This window comes from Nicotiana tabacum, chromosome 17, assembly GCF_000715075.1.
Source record: "Nicotiana tabacum cultivar K326 chromosome 17, ASM71507v2, whole genome shotgun sequence".
Lineage (NCBI taxonomy): Eukaryota > Viridiplantae > Streptophyta > Magnoliopsida > Solanales > Solanaceae > Nicotiana > Nicotiana tabacum.
In genome coordinates this window covers 133213811-133231684 of record NC_134096.1, presented here as the reverse complement: position 1 = coordinate 133231684, position 17874 = coordinate 133213811, and the positions used below count along the sequence as shown (strand labels likewise).

Below are 17874 nucleotides of genomic sequence, written 5' to 3'. Positions count from 1 at the left end.
TGTATCAACTATTGGAAATTGGGGTATTTCATGTACTTTTACAAGGAGTTTAGTGCAGTTTGTATACCAACTGAAGTATTAAAGATCTACTGCTATTTCAATTATCTGCAAGTAGTTTTGTATTTCAAGTTTGCCATAGTCCTAATATGAAGTCTCTTTTACTTGCTCATTTATCTTCAATTGAACTTTAAGTACTCTTTTTCAGATGATTTTTGTTTTAGGTTTTTTGTTGTTGCGCGATCGTGATTACTTCTTTTAATTCTCACTTCTTTGTTTGAGACAAATTTTTAGCCAAGGATTGTAGTTTTAGTCGTAAGGTGGATTGTGTGTATTTTTTGTTTGGACATGTGAGATGCAGGACTACAATTTTTGTTTCTCATATAATTCTTTAAGTTGGTTTATATTTTATGCAGAATGCATATGGATTGAAATGTAATCTTGTATGTCCAGATTATTTTTTGAAAGAAAAATTAAAAGTAACTTTTTGTTTACACAAATATATTTTAAATTATTTTTAATACTCAGATATCAGAAAAGGATTAAATCATAAATTCAATGATACTTTTACAATCGCGCGAAGCACGAATATATTTACTAGTTTTTTTTTATATATATATATATATATATATATATATATATATATATATATAGAAATGTGGTTAGTAATCATTGATTAATAATCAAAACAATAACATATGAAGCCATCCATCAAATATGGGGTGCACAGTCGAAACTCTATGTAGTTGTGCTCAAGTCTCGTAATCGGAATATCAATCGAATATGTAAAACTAGAAAGTTAATTGGATGAGTATGAAAATACCCTATAAGTTGTAGAGACCATTCTCTAAAAGGTGAAACAAGTCTTTTTACGAAAATATTCCATCTTTAAAATCACTCTTTTGTCAAAATCAAGTTTTTCATAATGTAATTACAAGGCTCAAGTAAAAAAGCATAGTAAATCTTTCATAAACATTCCTTAAAATATGCCTAGGGAAGTTCCTATTGGTCACATGTATACATCACGACGTTCATCACTCTCCCGATCAATTAGACAACTGTATTAAGTCGTAGTAAAGTACAAGCTCGATTAAGTATGGCGGTAAAACCCAAATAAATGCCAATTGTTAGGGGCATCTTACACGTCGCCATTTATGTGGTTTCGGGCTTCGGCATGCTTTAAGTGTAGTGCGGGAACACCTATCCTTTTATTCCGAATATTAATTATTTCAAACAAAAGCATTTATCAATATTTTTTTACTAAACTTATCAAATACTTCTAACTAATTTCACCACTTCTATATACATGATTATGCATTTGTAGGATAAATTTCATTACTTAAAATACTGTTTTATATGCTTATAAGTAACCAGTAGGGGTGTACAAAGAAAACCGACAAATCTCACCAAATTAAAAATCCGAATCAAACCGGAAAATAAAACCCAACTATGGTTTGTTTTGATTTGGTTTGGTGTTGGGATGAAAAATCAACCATAATTGGTTTGATTTAGTTTTAACTAAAAAAAGTCAAATCGAAACCAAACCAACCCGACATTACATGTATTGAAATTTTAAATATATTTAATACATAAAAAATATTTATTGTAGTTTATTTTATAAATATTTTTTAAATATTTTCATAATTTTATCTTTTAACGTATTATTTTAAACTTGGACTTATAATTATTGAATGATACAATAAGTTTTATAGTCAATATTAATGCTAATAAAAGACATTCAATTAAATTGTACTAGGAATGACAATAGTGTTGGATATCTAATTTTTTAATTTTTTCATGATTTAGATAAAATGCACAACTTATTTTTTTTATAGTGTTTAGTCATATAAAAATAGTACTTGTTAGTCGTACTTATTTTAGCAACTTAGTAATTTTAGATTATGTTTATTTTCATTATGACTTATTAATAATATTTATTTTATGCACTTTTTTATCTTTATTGTTGAATATTTTAGTACAATGACATAGCTCATATCATATTTTATATTATTTTATTGAAAAACACCTTATATAGTTATGTCTTACTAGGATCTAAGAGTAACATGTGGGTCGGGCCGGGCCCTAAGTGGGCTTCGCGGGCCCGGTCATAAGTTTGTCTAAGATAGCTATTGGCAATGTTGTGGCTTACTATTTCGCTTTTCAGTGCATGTCCTATTTACTAGCTATCGCTTTTGCTTTGCATCTTTCTTCTAGATTTCACGGTGTTCCTATTTTTCTTATGATTGTTGTGGTGATACTAATATTTACTAATATTGTCTCCCTTTGCTTTGCATTTTTCTTCTGGATTTCATGGTGTTCCTATTTATCCTATGATTGTTGTTGTGATACTAATATTGTTTTCTTTTTGTCATTTTGTCATTTTGTCTTTTTATTTTTTTTGAGCCGAGGGTCTTTCGGAAACAGCCTCTCTACTCCTTCGGGGTAGGGGTAAGGTCTGCGTACACACTACCCTCCCCAGACCCCATTGGTGGGATTTTACTGGGTTGTTGTTGTTGTTGTTGTTGTTATATATAGAGATATATTTGTGAACTTGAAGAATATATGAAAACCTATAAGGTGTATGTGTGCCCCAAAAAGTCAAGAGAAAATATTATTGCGAGAAAATTATATTTGTTCTTCTACCTTTGAGTTATGATTTTTGAGAAAATTTCAATACAATATTTTGAAATACAATATAAAAAGATAATTGATAATTCTCTGCCAGATTTCTTATCTCGTGAATATTTACAGGATGGAACCCCTCTGGGGTAGGGGAAGAGGTAGAGGTTGGGGAAGATCATCTCCACAGTCCAGAGGAAGATCATCACCTTCAGGATCGTCATACGGATCCACATCAAACTCCCCAGTTATACAAATGGGAAGAAAGAGTTTAACCAATGAGAGGATATCTCTCAGAGAAGAAGCATCAATCGGACCATCTGGAAGATATTCCAGAAGATAGTCCATTATACGCACATTTGCAGGTATATTTGACTGCTCAAAAACAGAAAGATACTTCTGCTAAGCAAAGTGATACTTTTGCTTCCATTACAAAAGATGACAATGATGATATCAAGTCATATGAGAAAGTGTCTAAAAAAAATGATATTTCTTTTAGAAAATTCTGATATTCAGAGAAAATAAGAGCCGTGGAAGATATTCCAAAGGTATTTAATAAATGGATTATATTACCCCGGTGAGTCATACAAAACCCGCTCTTATTATGAAATAATACTCACCAGTACTGGCAGTGCAGAGTTTCAACACTTTTCTGGTTATAGCACATATGAGAACGTTTATAACTTCTCGAAGATCATAATTAAACAGATTATATCTGTTGAAGACTGGGATATATCCACAATGAAAGAAAGGCAGATAAACCTTAACAAATCTCGAATGAATTTCACCTATTGGGATTATATCCAGGCATTTGATAAAGTGTTATACTACAATAATGATCGACACAAACATACTTGGTTTATTAAAGTATGTGCAAAGATATTTGCAGAGGCTATTCCTAATTGGTTTCTAAACTGGTGGTCATATCACGGTCCTACAGTAAAAATTTTACCTAATCCATTTCTCATGTTATACAAAGAATGGATAAAAATTTCCCCTTTTATAAATAATTTATATCACACAGATCATATCTGTTACCCAAAAAAAATTGACCAAATTTATTTCTTTCTGGAATTCTCTATTCCCTGAATTCATAAATGGACTCCAAAAGTCGGATTCACCGAAGAACAAGTCCCGTGCTTATACAGGACCTTTTACAACAACTTTTGGGATAAACTAATGAAAAAAGATCCCAAAACAAAGACATTATATGGTCAAGAACTCTTGGATTCCATCAAAACGAAAATCCAGGAATATTCCAGCAGACCTCAGAAAGAGGTGATTGATGACAGCTTAGTAAGGCATATTGCCAGAAAGATCTCCTTTCAGGAAGGAGATAAAGAAGAAATGATTAACAACTACTTGGAAGAATTCAAAAGAAATTTACTTCGTTCCATTAATCAATATGAAACATCAGACACTTCTATGTAGAGTGAAACCAGTAACGATGATATCGCTGAAGATTCTCAACCCTTTGAATCAGAGAAAATACTATCTGATGAAGATTTACAGAATACGGAAGAATTCCTTCGCAAAATAAAAGAATCAGACAAAAGACTAGCACGGTGAAACAGCTAGACCCCACAAACACAGTGAAGCCGCCGGACCCCACTCAAACAGTAGATACACTGTTCATCAACAGTAGATACACTGTTCATAAACAGTAGAAATACTGTTTTGTATAGTAAAAAATACTGTAACAGGGACCCACGGGACCCACTTTTTACTGTTCATAGATTCTTTTCTTTTCTATTTATACGTTTCATTCGTTCAGAAAAAAAGGGAAGCGAAGCGAGACCCTCTCTCTAAAATTCTCTCTCTCTCTCTTCAAAGTGTAATTAAGAGTTTGTAGTTTGTTGATTGTAACAAGAAGAACAAGTAAATAAAGTTTTCAGTTCTTCATCTTCAGGCCTTGCATCCCGGCCAAAAGGTACTGATTTCTTTCTTAGTTAGTTTCTCTTCTAGTCTCTCCTCTCTGGCCGTGACGATGTCCGGCTAAGAGACTTCATATCTATGTTGAGTATCTAACTTCTCTCCTATATAAACCATGAAAGAGACGGCATCTATTTAAATATAAATGAACTTTATATATAGAGTTTTGACTTGGTGTCAAGATGGTTGGTACAGTCTAATATAACACTGCTCTTATTGGCTTTGCCTTAGTGGCTTCGTCTAGCCAGCCGTGAACCTCAGCCCGATAAAGGAGTTAAAAGGGCATCTTCTTTCACGGTTAGAACTGCTAGACACATGGGCTCAATAAAAGTATGTATTATATTACGACAGACCCCTTGCTTGAGTAAAGGTTTTAACCTTCCATACAGTCATTAAACTATATATAAAATTCAAGTATATTTCAATTCTTATATCCTTACTGATTGTGCGGATTACCGCCAGTCTTTAAATATAAGGGTACTGAATTAGCTAGATTAAGAATTCTCAAGTATGTTAAGATAGAAATCTTTAACTGGTGGAAACCTCGGTGGACATATAAATATCAGCAAAGGTACGAAACAATTCCAGTTCCCGGTCAAACGGTGATTTCTGTTTTATCTTAGTTGAGGAGGCTGTGCGGATTACCGCCCGCCACTTGATCCTGTTAAAATGGTATCAGAACCTAGGTACTTTCATAGTATATATGAGATAGATATGAAATATTCGACATAGATATATTTCTGAAATATGGATTTAGGAGAAACTAGTATGAAAAATATTAGGTTGGAAGAGGTAGATATACCTCAAAACCTTGATTTGTTAAACAAATGGACTATTTCTAAAGTCCCTATTAGAATAATCTATGATTATGAATGATTTGATAAACTCTCTTTTAAACAACTTGTTAAAACAACTGAGCAATCTTTAGCTTTAAATTCGTCTGAACAGACTATTCATTTGTTAAACAAGCATGATGTAGATGTTTATAAAAACCAATATAATTATCTGCATATTGGTATGGTACAAATTGCTTTTAAGCCATTAACCCTAAAAGGGTTACTAGAGACGTTTTTGGCTACTCTCAGAGATGCCAGAAATCTGAATTTTAGACAGTCTCTGATGGGTTCTATTGAATCTACTGTTGCCTACGGCCCAGTATATTTTAATACTCAACCCAATCTGCAATTATCTCTATCTAATGTTAATATACTTGATGCATTAACATTAAATGTGAAAACGCATGGTTATAATTATGCGCCTGGTTCTGATAAATCAAGCAAATCTATTTCAGCTTCGGATTCTGACTCAGAATAATAATCAGATTCTGATCCAGAAGTATATAATAAACCATAAACCTTATCACGTAACTCATCATCTAGTCCTAAGGTTTTCATCTTTTGAAGCTTACAATTCGGGGCTATATGGCCAAATTTTTCACACTTATAACACTTAATGTCACTAAGATCTCTCTTAGACCTATTTTTGGTAAATCTAGTAGACTTGCGATGAGCTTTCTTAGCTTCTCGTTCTTCTTTGGATCTATATCTAGATCTCTTTCTCCTATAAGGACTGTCTTGGTTAGGGTATCTATGATACTTATGTTTCTTCTTCTTATGAGTAGAAATCTCGGATAAACCGGACTGGGTACAAAAGTCCCCTAATTGGTTTCTTTCCTTAAGCTTATCCATTTTAAGTTGTCTGAACAATCTTAATTCATTGCACAGGTTTAACCCTTCCTGTGTGCAAATTCCTATTAACTTACCATAGGTATAGTCTCTGTATGGAATTTCACCATAACTAACTCTTAAAATTTTTCTAACTCTAATTGGAGTCTATGCTAGTAAAAGGATAAATAGCGTTAATAAACGGTGTTCCAAGTATAATTGGAGGGTATAACTGGTTTTTAATCAAGAAAAAGAAGTGAGAAATACAGACTTTATTCTGACAAATACCCGTATTAGGCAATTTATACTTTATATCTAAAGCATGTCCGGATGCAGATCTAACCATGTGAGTAGTTTTTTGAAAATATTTCGTAGGTATTAAACCTTCTTGAATGCAGCTAACATCTGCTCCATTATCAATCATGGCAATGTTTGTAATAGAAAAACTATTATCAATAAGAATAGTACATTTAATATACCATTTATGAGCAGTAATAATTTGCATCATTCCTAAAAACATATCATGTTTAGGATTAAAACTAATAGGTTTTTTTTCAATATCATTTTCAAAAATACCTTTGTTTTTATCATTAGAATTCTCAGCTGGAGAATTGATTTTCTCAATTTGAGTAATCCTATGATCACAAATCATCTGATTCTGTTTAAGAGATTTGATTTCTCATTTCAAGTTTTTAACTTCAACCTTCAAATCATCGAAAGAAGAATCTCTTGCTGGAGTTGCATCTTTATTTAAAAGACGGTTATTAACCTCCAGTAAAGAATAAGGCGGGGAATATTCAAATTCTTTTTCAAAAGGTTTTGAAAAACTAGAACTTAAACTAGCAGCCAAATTAATAATTTTTTCACGAAGTTTTTCGTCAGTAACTTCTTTTAAAAGTTCTATTACATTATCAGATGTAATAGTTTTCATGTTCAAATCTTGAAACTGTGATTGCAATTTATAAAATTCATCATCATCACAAGTACATGTATCACCTTTGCAAGTTGTACAATTATTATCAACATTTTTATCACTATCAGATAAATCAAGCAAATCTATTTCAGCTTCGGATTTTGACTCAGAATAATAATCAGATTCTGATCCAGAAGTGTATAACAAATCATAAACCTTATCACGTAACTCATCGTCTAGTCCTAAGGTTTTCAGCTTTTGAAGCTTACAATTCGGGGCTATATGGCCAAATTTGCCACACTTATAACACTTAATGTCAGCAAGATCTCTCTTAGACCTATTTTTGGTAAATCTAGTAGACTTGCGATGGGCTTTCTTAGTTTCTCGTTCTTCTTTGGATCTATATCTAGATCTCTTTCTCCTATAAGGATTGTCTTGGTTAGGGTATCTATGATACTTATGTTTTTCTTCTTATGAGTAGAAGTCTGAGACCTATTAAGTGGGAAGAAATTAATTTTCCAACTACATGGATTTTGGACTCGGTAATATCACCAAGTCAGATTACAAATGCTGTTAGTAATACTGAATATTCCCATATTACTCAAAATCCGGACGGCTACTAGTTCTAATTATAATAAACATTCCTTTACCAATCATAGACTGTTGCCTGATATTCAACACATTTCTCATGTTGAACCAGTCTATGGACCAGCTAGAAATCGTGCTGCATCTCTGCACACAATTTCTACTAAAGTAGGTGATAAACCTGTTGAAAGGATTAAGATTAACCCCAGGACAAATATTGTTCAGGATAGTGATAATATTTCTGATAAGGATATTCCTTCTGCGTCCGAGATGGATTTTGACCCAAATGATGTTTAAATGATTCCACACCAAATTGATTTTAGTCCAGGGTCACAAGCTAGAGGTTATATTTAAAAAGAATTTTTCAGTGATAAATGGAACCGGTTTAAAACTTGGTTTTTTGATACTTATAGTAAAGAGGATTTAAACAATATTTCTCAAGAATTTTATGAAACTTGTGCTTTACATAATCAAATTATGTATTTTATTCCTTGGTTTATAACCACATATTTACCACTTTTTATAAAAGTTTTGGAAAGATCTTATAAAGACGGGAGTGGCAATATTACTAAAGCAATTTACCCTCCTCAGACACCTTTTGTTTTACCTAATAATACAGGTATTATTTTTAGTGCATTTCAAAAATTTATTGATGAAGATATTGCTGCAGTCAGCATCGCAAAAATTAATAAATTAATTTCTCAAAATAATTATTTAAGCTTATATGTTAAGGTTTTGGGAGAACAGATTAGTTTTCTTGATAAAAAACTTGATGATTTAACAGTTTTGATAAAAGATATGAGTACTAGCAAGAAAATAACTGATATTGCCTCTACTTCAGGAAGCAAATCAGGAGCTCAAATTGTTTTTACTCATATTCAAAGACCCCCTGAGATTCAGGATTTTAAATTTAAATCTTTTTATGATTTAGAAGAACTTCTTGATAAAAAGTTATTCGGTTTGAATATCAAACCTATTGATTTATCAAAAGATTTTATAGAGAAGATGTTGTTTATACTCTTATTCTTACTATATTAGAATACTTCATCGGTAGATTTACCAACCAGAATAAGACTGTCAGCACTCTCCTTAATGGACTTAGATGTAAGACCTTAGATGAGTTTAGGTGGTATAAAGATACTTTTATGAGTAGAGTGATGGAACTACGAGAAAATAAGTTTGAACATTGGAAAGCTAAGTTCATAGATGGCCTTCCCTCTTTATTTGCTGAAAGAGTTAGAAAAATTTTAAGAGGTAGTTATGGTGAAATTCCATACAGAGACTATACCTATAGTAAGTTAATAGGAATTTGCACACAGGAAGGGTTAAACCTGTGCAATGAATTAAGATTGTCCAGTATTTAATAAATGGATTATATTACCTGGGTGAGTCATACAAAACCCGCTCTTATTATAAAACAATACTCATCAGTATTGGCAGTGCAGAGTTTCAACACTTTTCTGGTTATAGCACAGATGAGAACGTTTATAACTTCTCGAAGATCATAATTTAACAGATTATATCTGTTGAAGACTGGGAGTATATCCACAATAAAGTGTTATACTACAATAATGATCAACACAAACACACTTGGTTTATTAAAGTATGTGCAAAGATATTTGCAGAGGCTATTCCTAATTGGTTTCTAAACTGATGGTCATACCACGGTTCGACAGTAAAATTTTTACATGATCCATTTCTCATGTTATACAAAGAATGGATAAAAATTTCCCCTTTTATAAATAATTTATATCACACAGATCATATCTGTTACCGAGAAAAAATTGACCAAATTTATTTCTTTCTGGAATTCTCTATTCCCTGAATTCATAAATGGACTCCAGAAGTCGGATTCACCGAAGAACAAGTCTCGTGCTTATACAGGACCTTTTACAATAACTTTTGAGATAAACTAATGAAAAAAGATCCCAAAACAAAGACATTATATGGTCAAGAACTCTTGAATTTCATCAAAATAAAAATTCAGGAATATTCCAGCAGACCTCAGAAAGAGGTGATTGTTGACAGCTCAGTAAGATATATTGCCAGAAAGATCTCCTTTCAGGAAGGAGATAAAGAAGAAATGATTAACAACTACTTGGAAGAAGTCAAAAGAAATTTACTTCGTTCCATTAATCAATATGAAACATCAGATACTTCTATGCAGAGTGAAATCAGCAACGATGATATCGCTGAAGATTCTCAACCCTTTGAATCAGAGAAAATACTATCTGATGAAGATTTTCAGAATGCGGAAGAATTTCTCCGCAAAATGAAAGAATCAGACAAAAGACTAGCACAATGAAACAACTAGACCCCACAAACACAGTGAAGCCGCCGGACCCCACTCAAACAGTAGATACACTGTTCATCAACAGTAGATACACTGTTCATAAACAGTAGAAATACTATTTTGTATAGTAAAAATACTGTAACAGGGACCCACGAGACCCACTTTTTACTGTTCATAGATTCTTTTCTTTTCTATTTATACGTTTCATTCGTTCAGAAGAAGAAGGAAGCGAACCGAGACCCTCTCTCTCTAGAATTCTCTCTCTCTCTCTCTCTCTTCAAAGTGTAATTAAGAGTTTGTAGTTTGTTGATTATAACAAGAAGAACAAGTAAATAAAGTTTTTAGTTTTTCATCTTCAGGCCTTGCATCCCGGCCAAAAGGTACTGATTTCTTTCTTAGTTAGTTTTTCTTCTAGTCTCTCCTCTCTGGCCGTGACGATGTCGTAACTAGAGATATTAATGCTTTAATTGATATGAAGCAGAAACATGTTGATTCTTTACAGTTAGAGTTGTTTAGTATGAATATATTTGATACTTTGAATTCTACTAAAGTACAGAAAAAAATCAAATTGATTTCCGAACAGATTGCTATTGATATTTGTGCTGAGCATCCTAGTGCTTTTTGGAATCGAAAAAAGTATATTGTCACTCTTCCATATGAAGACAATTTCTCTGAGGATGATATTCCTACTAAATCTCGACCTTGTCAGATGAACGCAGAATTGGTAGAATTTTGCAAAAAAGAGATTGATAGTTTGCTATCAAAGGGTTTGATAAAACCCTCAAAATCTCCTTGGTCATGTACAACCTTTTATGTTAATAACGCAGCTGAAAAGGAACGTGGTGTTCCTAGATTAGTCATAAATTATAATCCCTTGAATAAATATTTAAAGTGGGTTAGATATCCTATTCCTAATAAAAGAGATTTATTGTCTAGATTATATGACGCCAATATATTTTCAAAATTTGATTTAAAATCTGGATATTGGCAGATTCAAATATTTAAAGAGCATACTTATAGGACTGCTTTTAATGTTCCATTTGGGCAATATGAATGGAATGTTATGCCTTTTGGTTTGAAAAATGCCCCTTCAGAATTTCAAAAAATTATGAATGATATTTTTAATATATAATTCGAATATACTATATATATATATACTATGTATATAGTATATAGTATAGTATAGTATATACTATATTATACTATATGTATAGCTTAAGATATATAAAAAGACAAAAATATTGTAAAGAGATATTCAAATCAATGCGTTATATATTTATTATAGCATTAAAAATCATGGCAATATCTTTCTTAGTCTTCCTCCCCCCTATGGAATGAGCACAACAAGATGCTAATACCACCATTGAGAAGAAAAAGAAACTAATCAAGATGTGCCAAAATACAAGTTACATATTAATTTATATGGTATCTCTTACAAATTTTATAAATCCTTCAAGGTCCGGAGGAATTTCCGTTGGTAGTGGCGGAATTTCATAAATAGCCAACGGCTATTTTTGACAGCCCAACGGCTAGGCCCGCTAAGGGACCGGGCCGGTCCCGATCCGATCCCGGGCCCTGGCGGGCCTATTTTAAATACCATAAAGGCTATAATGTGGCAGATTTAATTTTTAAAAAATATTAGCCCTTGGGCCCGGATAGGCCCGTTTAGGACCGCTTCAACCGGCCCACTTCCCAGCCGGTCCCGGTCTCGCGGGCCTCGCCTATGAGACCGGCCCACTACCCAGTCCACCTCCCCACGGTCCCGGTCCTATCCGGTTAGAACCGTTTAGGCCCACTGCCCATTTGGGCTTGCGGTCATGGGCCGGGCCCGATCCTAACCGGCCCACATGCCACCAATACTAGAATCAGAGAAATATTTGGAGCACAAATTTTTTGTTTTGTGTTATGAAGACTTTATGAAAAAAATCGAAATAACTTGAAAAAACCGAGATTAAAAAACCCGACTTTTATTATTTTGGTTTAGTCTTTAGATTTAATAACCCGATACAATTAGTTTGGTTTGATAATTGAAAAACCCAAACTAACCCGACCTATGTACACTCCTACTTATAAGCTATTTTAAGTCAAAGGCAAAGGGAAATGTATATGAGATTTTTACCTTCCTATACTACATATGAAACTTAATTACCACCCCTAATCAAGTTTTAACTTAATTACATGGTCATATACAATTTACCAATTATGTACAAATTAGTTTTAAATGAGTATCCCTTGATTGTAGCCTTTTAATTTAGTAAATCCGAAAAAATCTTCATAATTCCTTAATTACATAGACCAACCCCAATCTTTCTAAAATATTTTTTTTCTTTCTCTCTTTGAAATCAACCCTCTTTCTACACCGATTTCTACAAAGTTCTTTCTTTTAAAGCTTATAACTTTCTCTAACAATGGCTAAAGAAAGGGATTAATTTTTTATCAATTTGAATTTCGCCATGGCTGGAGTTTGGAGCTTTTTCGGGCTTCCCTTTTTCTTGTTGGTGTTCCGATGGTAGGCTGTGAGTAGATGTATATTAATTAGTTGGTTGTATTATTCGAATTGAAATTATCAATCAATAAATTTTGAAGGTGTTTGGCTCTCCACCATTGACAACCATTAAAAAGTTTCAAAACTTTGAATTTGAATTCGGATTTTCAAAAAATATTGTTTGTTTGGATTGGGTGTTATTGCAAACGATTGAAAATATTTTATGGAATTTATATCTCGATTTTGAGGGTATTTGGTGAAAATTAGATTTGATTTGGCTGGATTTTTAGATTGAAATTCAAAGAAGAAGCTGAAGAACACACCACATACAAAATATATACAAACTATATACAAAATACATACAAAAGACATATTATATTAAAATTATATTTAAGTTGTATGACATTATAGTTGTATTTAACTATGTAAGAATGATGTATGAAAGTTGTAGATAAGTTGCAAATAAATTGTATATTGTATAATTAATTGTTAGAAATTTATTTTTAGTATGTATGTAGTTGTAGATATATTAAATTTTATATTAAATTTGTATAAATTTTATTTTTATCTTGTATGATGTTGTATCATACATCATTCTTTTCTTAAAATAGGCAATTATGGCAAAGAGAGAAGAGTTGCGCTAATTATGGCTTAAAATAGGTAACACACGAAAGACAATTTGAACTTTGTTCCCTTCAATTACGTTATTTTTCAAGCAAAGAATCTCCAAATTAAGGTGCTAATAATAAATTGTATATAAATTGTAAGAAAAAAATATTTATGACGGGTAATATATAAAATTGGGATAATTTTAGTAAATAAGTTTGAGGAATGAAAAAATATTGTGGTGGAAGATATTTGTTAACATAGGTGTCATGTCAACACCCCTCATTTAAACCACCCTTTTTCTCCCTTTCACTCAAAACCCCCCATTCGCTTTCTCTCTCTACAAGTCAAGAGTGAGAAAAAGCCACAAGGATATAGAGTGAAGGGTCTCCATAGTCTACATTTTTTCTCTTCTTTGAATTTTACTTTGGTTATTTGCTAAGCAAATACAAGAAAACCCCAAAAAAGAAAACCCAGATCGGCGATCCAGCAAGAAATCAAATGGGTCAGCAGAAGGCTTTGATCTATGCGTTTGTGGGTCGTGGGAATGTGATATTGGCTGAATACACAGATTTCAGTGGTAACTTCAACTCCATAGCTTATCAGTGCCTTCAGAAGCTCCCTGCTTCCAATAACAAGTTCACTTACAACTGTGATGGTCACACCTTCAATTACCTTGTCGATAATGGCTTCAGTCAGTTCTCTTTTTCTATTTTTCAATTCTCTTTCTTGTTATATAAATAGCTGTTTCTTTTTCTGTTCTTATTTGTGTTTCTGTTTATGGGGTTTGCTTACATATGAAAAGGGATCGAAGAAATTTCTGACAACTGTGGATTACAATGTAAACTCTATTAAAAAATGAAAATTTGATGATTTGACTAGCTCTAGTACTGGAAACCATACTGATCTAAAAATATATATTATTGTGAACTATGGTATTTTTGTGTTGGGGGTTTCCTAATTTTGTTGTACATTTAAGAAAATGTTCACCTTCCACGATACATTGTCTTAGCTGCTTACTTTACTGTGATCTGCTGATCGTATATTTACTTTCAAGTGAAGAGCATCGTAGCTTACTGTCTAACCTACAGAATTCAATAAGCTATTATGAGAAAGATCTGATGCTATTAGAAAATTTATTCTTTAGATATCTTTCACTTTCAGAAATATACCAATGTTGCTAGTTTGTTAATTAGTGGACTTACCTATGCTAACTTAATGATTCATCTTGCAGCATACTGTGTGGTTGCTGAGGAGTCCGTTGGAAGACAAGTTCCAATAGCATTTTTGGAGCGCGTTAAGGATGATTTTGTGTCGAAATATGGGGGTGGGAAGGCTGCGACAGCTCCTCCAAACAGCCTGAACAAGGAATTCGGGTGATTTTATTAAATATTTACTTCAGTGGCATGTAAAGGCAGAATTTTCGGTCGAGTCATCTAACTGATGTGCTTTCTTAAGTGCAGACCTAAGTTGAAGGAGCATATGCAGTATTGTGCTGACCATCCTGATGAAATTAGCAAAATTGCGAAGGTGAAAGCCCAGGTTTCGGAAGTTAAAGGTGTTATGATGGAAAACATTGAGAAGGTAAAATGTCTTCTCATAGTTGCTCATTTGCTCACCCTTGTGTCTGGTAGGTAGTTTAACTTTTTACATGATAGCTTGACATTCCATGTCTGCTCTTTCTGTGTAATAATGACATGAAATAATACAAGGCAAAACCATCCATGCATTTAATGGGAGATTGGGGCCATTGGACAATGGAATTTAAGAATCATTTGGACCTTGGAGAGGTTCCTTACATTAGAGAGACATCAAGGCAAATAGTTCGAATATGATGAAGGACCGTCATTTTTTTAACTAGCAGTTTTCTGCATGTATGCTATTCTAAATCTGCCTGCTCACCAGACCAGAGGACCTGTTAGAGTATTTGAAGCCTGTATCCTTCGTTGTTTAGTTTAAATTGTGTAACCTAGACGAAACAATACAGGAAAGGGTATGATTAAGGGGGTGATAAAAGGGGCTCTTATTTGACTAAATGAAGAGGTAGTTGTCCTTCACTATCCTTTGATCTCAGTTCTGAAATTGTCACATTTGTAGTTTGTTTATGGTTCTGGACAACTCAAATAACAGGGTATAAGGTTTTTCCCCGACAATCACCTAGATCCAACCTCGGATTCTAAGTGGGCTATTTTATAATGTCAAAATCTTTACATGGAGAGCGGAACTACCTCGAACTTCCAAAAACCTCTCTCTTTCGAAAATGCAGAACATGCAGAAAGCTATGTAAGAGACATATCATATATATCCCCTATTTATGAAAGGTATAACTAAATAATTGAGTGAGGTGAAGAGTCTCCTCACTGCAATTTAATAAAGTGCACAATGAAATCTACTAGGAATTCCCAACATATCAAAAAATTGAGCAGATTCTTATTATCTTGGTGAAGAGAGTTTACAACAGAGTAATAAGAAATAAGAATTTTGTTGATCATGAGCTGCATAATTAGCCAAGGCATCAGCCACTCTATTCTCTTGTTGAAGCCCCATATCCCCGGAGTAACTATGCGATTTCTCATAAAAATTCTGACTTCTGAGGATAAACTTGCCATGTTTTTCCTCCTAACTGTAGAATCCTAGAGCTAAATTTGTAAATTTCTTTGATCATTCCACTAACACTCCAAATGGAGTGGAATGGATAATGAGGATATATAGCCGATCCTAACTAGCTTGGAGTTTAAGTGTAGTGGCTGCTGATGTACTCCACTAATACTCCACTGCACTACATTAAATATATGTCCGATTGTTTGGAGAGTGGTTCTACATAAGAAAAGCAATTAACCATTATTAATATCCATAAGTTCCTTATTAGAAATGATTATTGTGATTTGCTTGTATTGCCTTTCATTTCAAAATCTTTCCTTCTTTCATATGTTATGCTTTTCACTCTGCTGGTCGACATCATGAGAGTTGATGTGGTATGTTATCTTTGTTTGAAATTCTAGGTTCTTGATCGTGGAGAAAAGATAGAGCTTCTTGTGGATAAGACGGAGAACCTTCATCACCAGGTTATCAATCTTACATTTAAATGCTTCTTTTGTTTTACTGTTTGCTTTCTGTGTTATCTTACCGCCATGCTGGTTCAATTTTCCTACACATTGAGAATGGGATTGACTCTTGTTGGTGTTCAATCTTCATATGGACCCATAGGATAGAACCTCGATCGGAACTTCTTCTTTTTTTGCATTTTAACTTGAGGTTACATGTAGCTAATGTTAATCTGTGGTTTGCAAGTGAGCTACAAGTGTACAACCAACTTGCTTTTGGATGTCGTTCAGCTCATTCTGGGTTGGGTGCTAACTTCACTGATGGTGGGGCTCATCAGGCATTTGTTTTATGTGTTGCCTGGTGTTCTAACTTTATCCATAGGCAGAGGTGGTTAGAATTTCAACAAAATGACGCCGCCTTTCATTTGCTTGATTGTTGCCTACCTATCTTCCATCTTTGTTCTTGTTTTTCTGCTTACATCATATTTAATCTGTCTTTTCCATAACCCTATGACATTGGAGGCACTGGCATTCATATCTTCCTCAACCTATACAAAAGAAGTCAAAGAAGATTACCATTTTGCTTGCCCCTTCTTTATGTTGTAGTGAGATGTGTTCTGGTGCTGTATAGGTAGCTACTAATCTGATGCATGGCAATATCTATGTGACAACTAAAGATATTATGATATGTATCCTTGTCAATTTTGATCTGTTCAATATAACATTTGCTGTCGACTTTTCCCCAAAAAAAGGTTTTGTTGTCAAGGTTTGACTACTTTTTTCATAAAAATAGGAATAACTTTTATTGTTGTTCTTCCCTCCAACTTTTGTGTGATAGACTTCCAACTTTGTTGTAGTTAACCAACATTATTAAACCAGCCACAGTACAGAGCTCAACCGACTGTTGTACCAAGTTTTCTTTTGCCCCAAAGCAAAGTTTGTGTTATCTGTATATAAGCAATAACCAATTCCAGTGGTCTTCTTTGATTGTAACAGGCACAAGACTTCAGGAATACTGGAACCCAAATCCGGAGGAAAATGTGGCTGCAAAACATGAAGATCAAGCTGATAGTGTTAGGTATCCTGATTGCTTTGATCCTCATCATTGTCCTCTCAGTTTGCAAGGGGTTCAATTGTGGAAAGTAAACATGTTTATGTTGTGATGCTACAATTCTACGAAAAGCGTCGTCCTATATCAGCAGCATTGATGATTCTGCGAGAAAAGAGACAGATGTTATGTTCTGTATGTATTAGTCTATTAGAGTACTCACTGTTTCTGTTTGTTGGAGCAGAAAGGATCCGTTTTGTTTTATTTACATTTGGGTCGAAATGTCATAGTATATGAATGTCATTGTGAGATCGTTTTGTGATGTGAATGATTTGTTCCTTTTAGAAGGAAAAAACTTGCAATGCTCGAAACTCTTATTAAAGAAATTATGTTAGGTTTTCGACTCTTTTACAGTATATTGGTAAACTTGCATACTACAGCACTCGAAGAGGTCTCAAGTCCTATGGATAGATTAAAACACAAGTAGACTGCAAAAAAAGGGTAAGACTTGTACATTTTTCTTTACGAAAATGATGTATTTTTATTTTTTCCCTCTCTGTTTCTTTACCTTCTTGCTAAATCCATTTATTGTTTCATTTATGTTTTTTTCCCGCTAACGCTCAAATCCATTAGGGATCATTTGATATATGGGATAAGGATAATGATCTCGGGATATAATTCGGGATTG

The 17874-nt window shown here is 33.4% G+C and overlaps 1 protein-coding gene across 1 annotated transcript; it reads left to right on the top strand.

The window, feature by feature from the left end:
• Nucleotides 1–13431: 13431 nt before the first annotated feature.
• Nucleotides 13432–17602, top strand: LOC107811510 (vesicle-associated membrane protein 722-like). The gene is made up of 5 exons (XM_016636458.2): nt 13432–13788; nt 14329–14470; nt 14558–14678; nt 16097–16159; nt 17135–17602. The coding sequence occupies exons 1-5, from the start codon at nt 13596–13598 to the stop codon at nt 17282–17284; spliced, it is 669 nt and encodes a 222-aa protein (XP_016491944.1). The 5' UTR covers nt 13432–13595; the 3' UTR covers nt 17285–17602.
• The last annotated feature ends 272 nt before the right edge of the window (nt 17603–17874 follow it).

What these genes read in the sequence shown, in the direction of transcription:
- LOC107811510 (XM_016636458.2), top strand. Translation starts at nt 13,596, where the DNA reads ATGGGTCAGCAGAAGGCTTTGATCTATGCGTTTGTGGGTCGTGGGAAT. An exon ending in CCTTGTCGATAATGGCTTCA is followed by an intron (nt 13,789 to 14,328) that starts GTCAGTTCTCTT and finishes TTCATCTTGCAG; the next exon opens with CATACTGTGTGGTTGCTGAG. An exon ending in CGGAGAACCTTCATCACCAG is followed by an intron (nt 16,160 to 17,134) that starts GTTATCAATCTT and finishes TGATTGTAACAG; the next exon opens with GCACAAGACTTCAGGAATAC.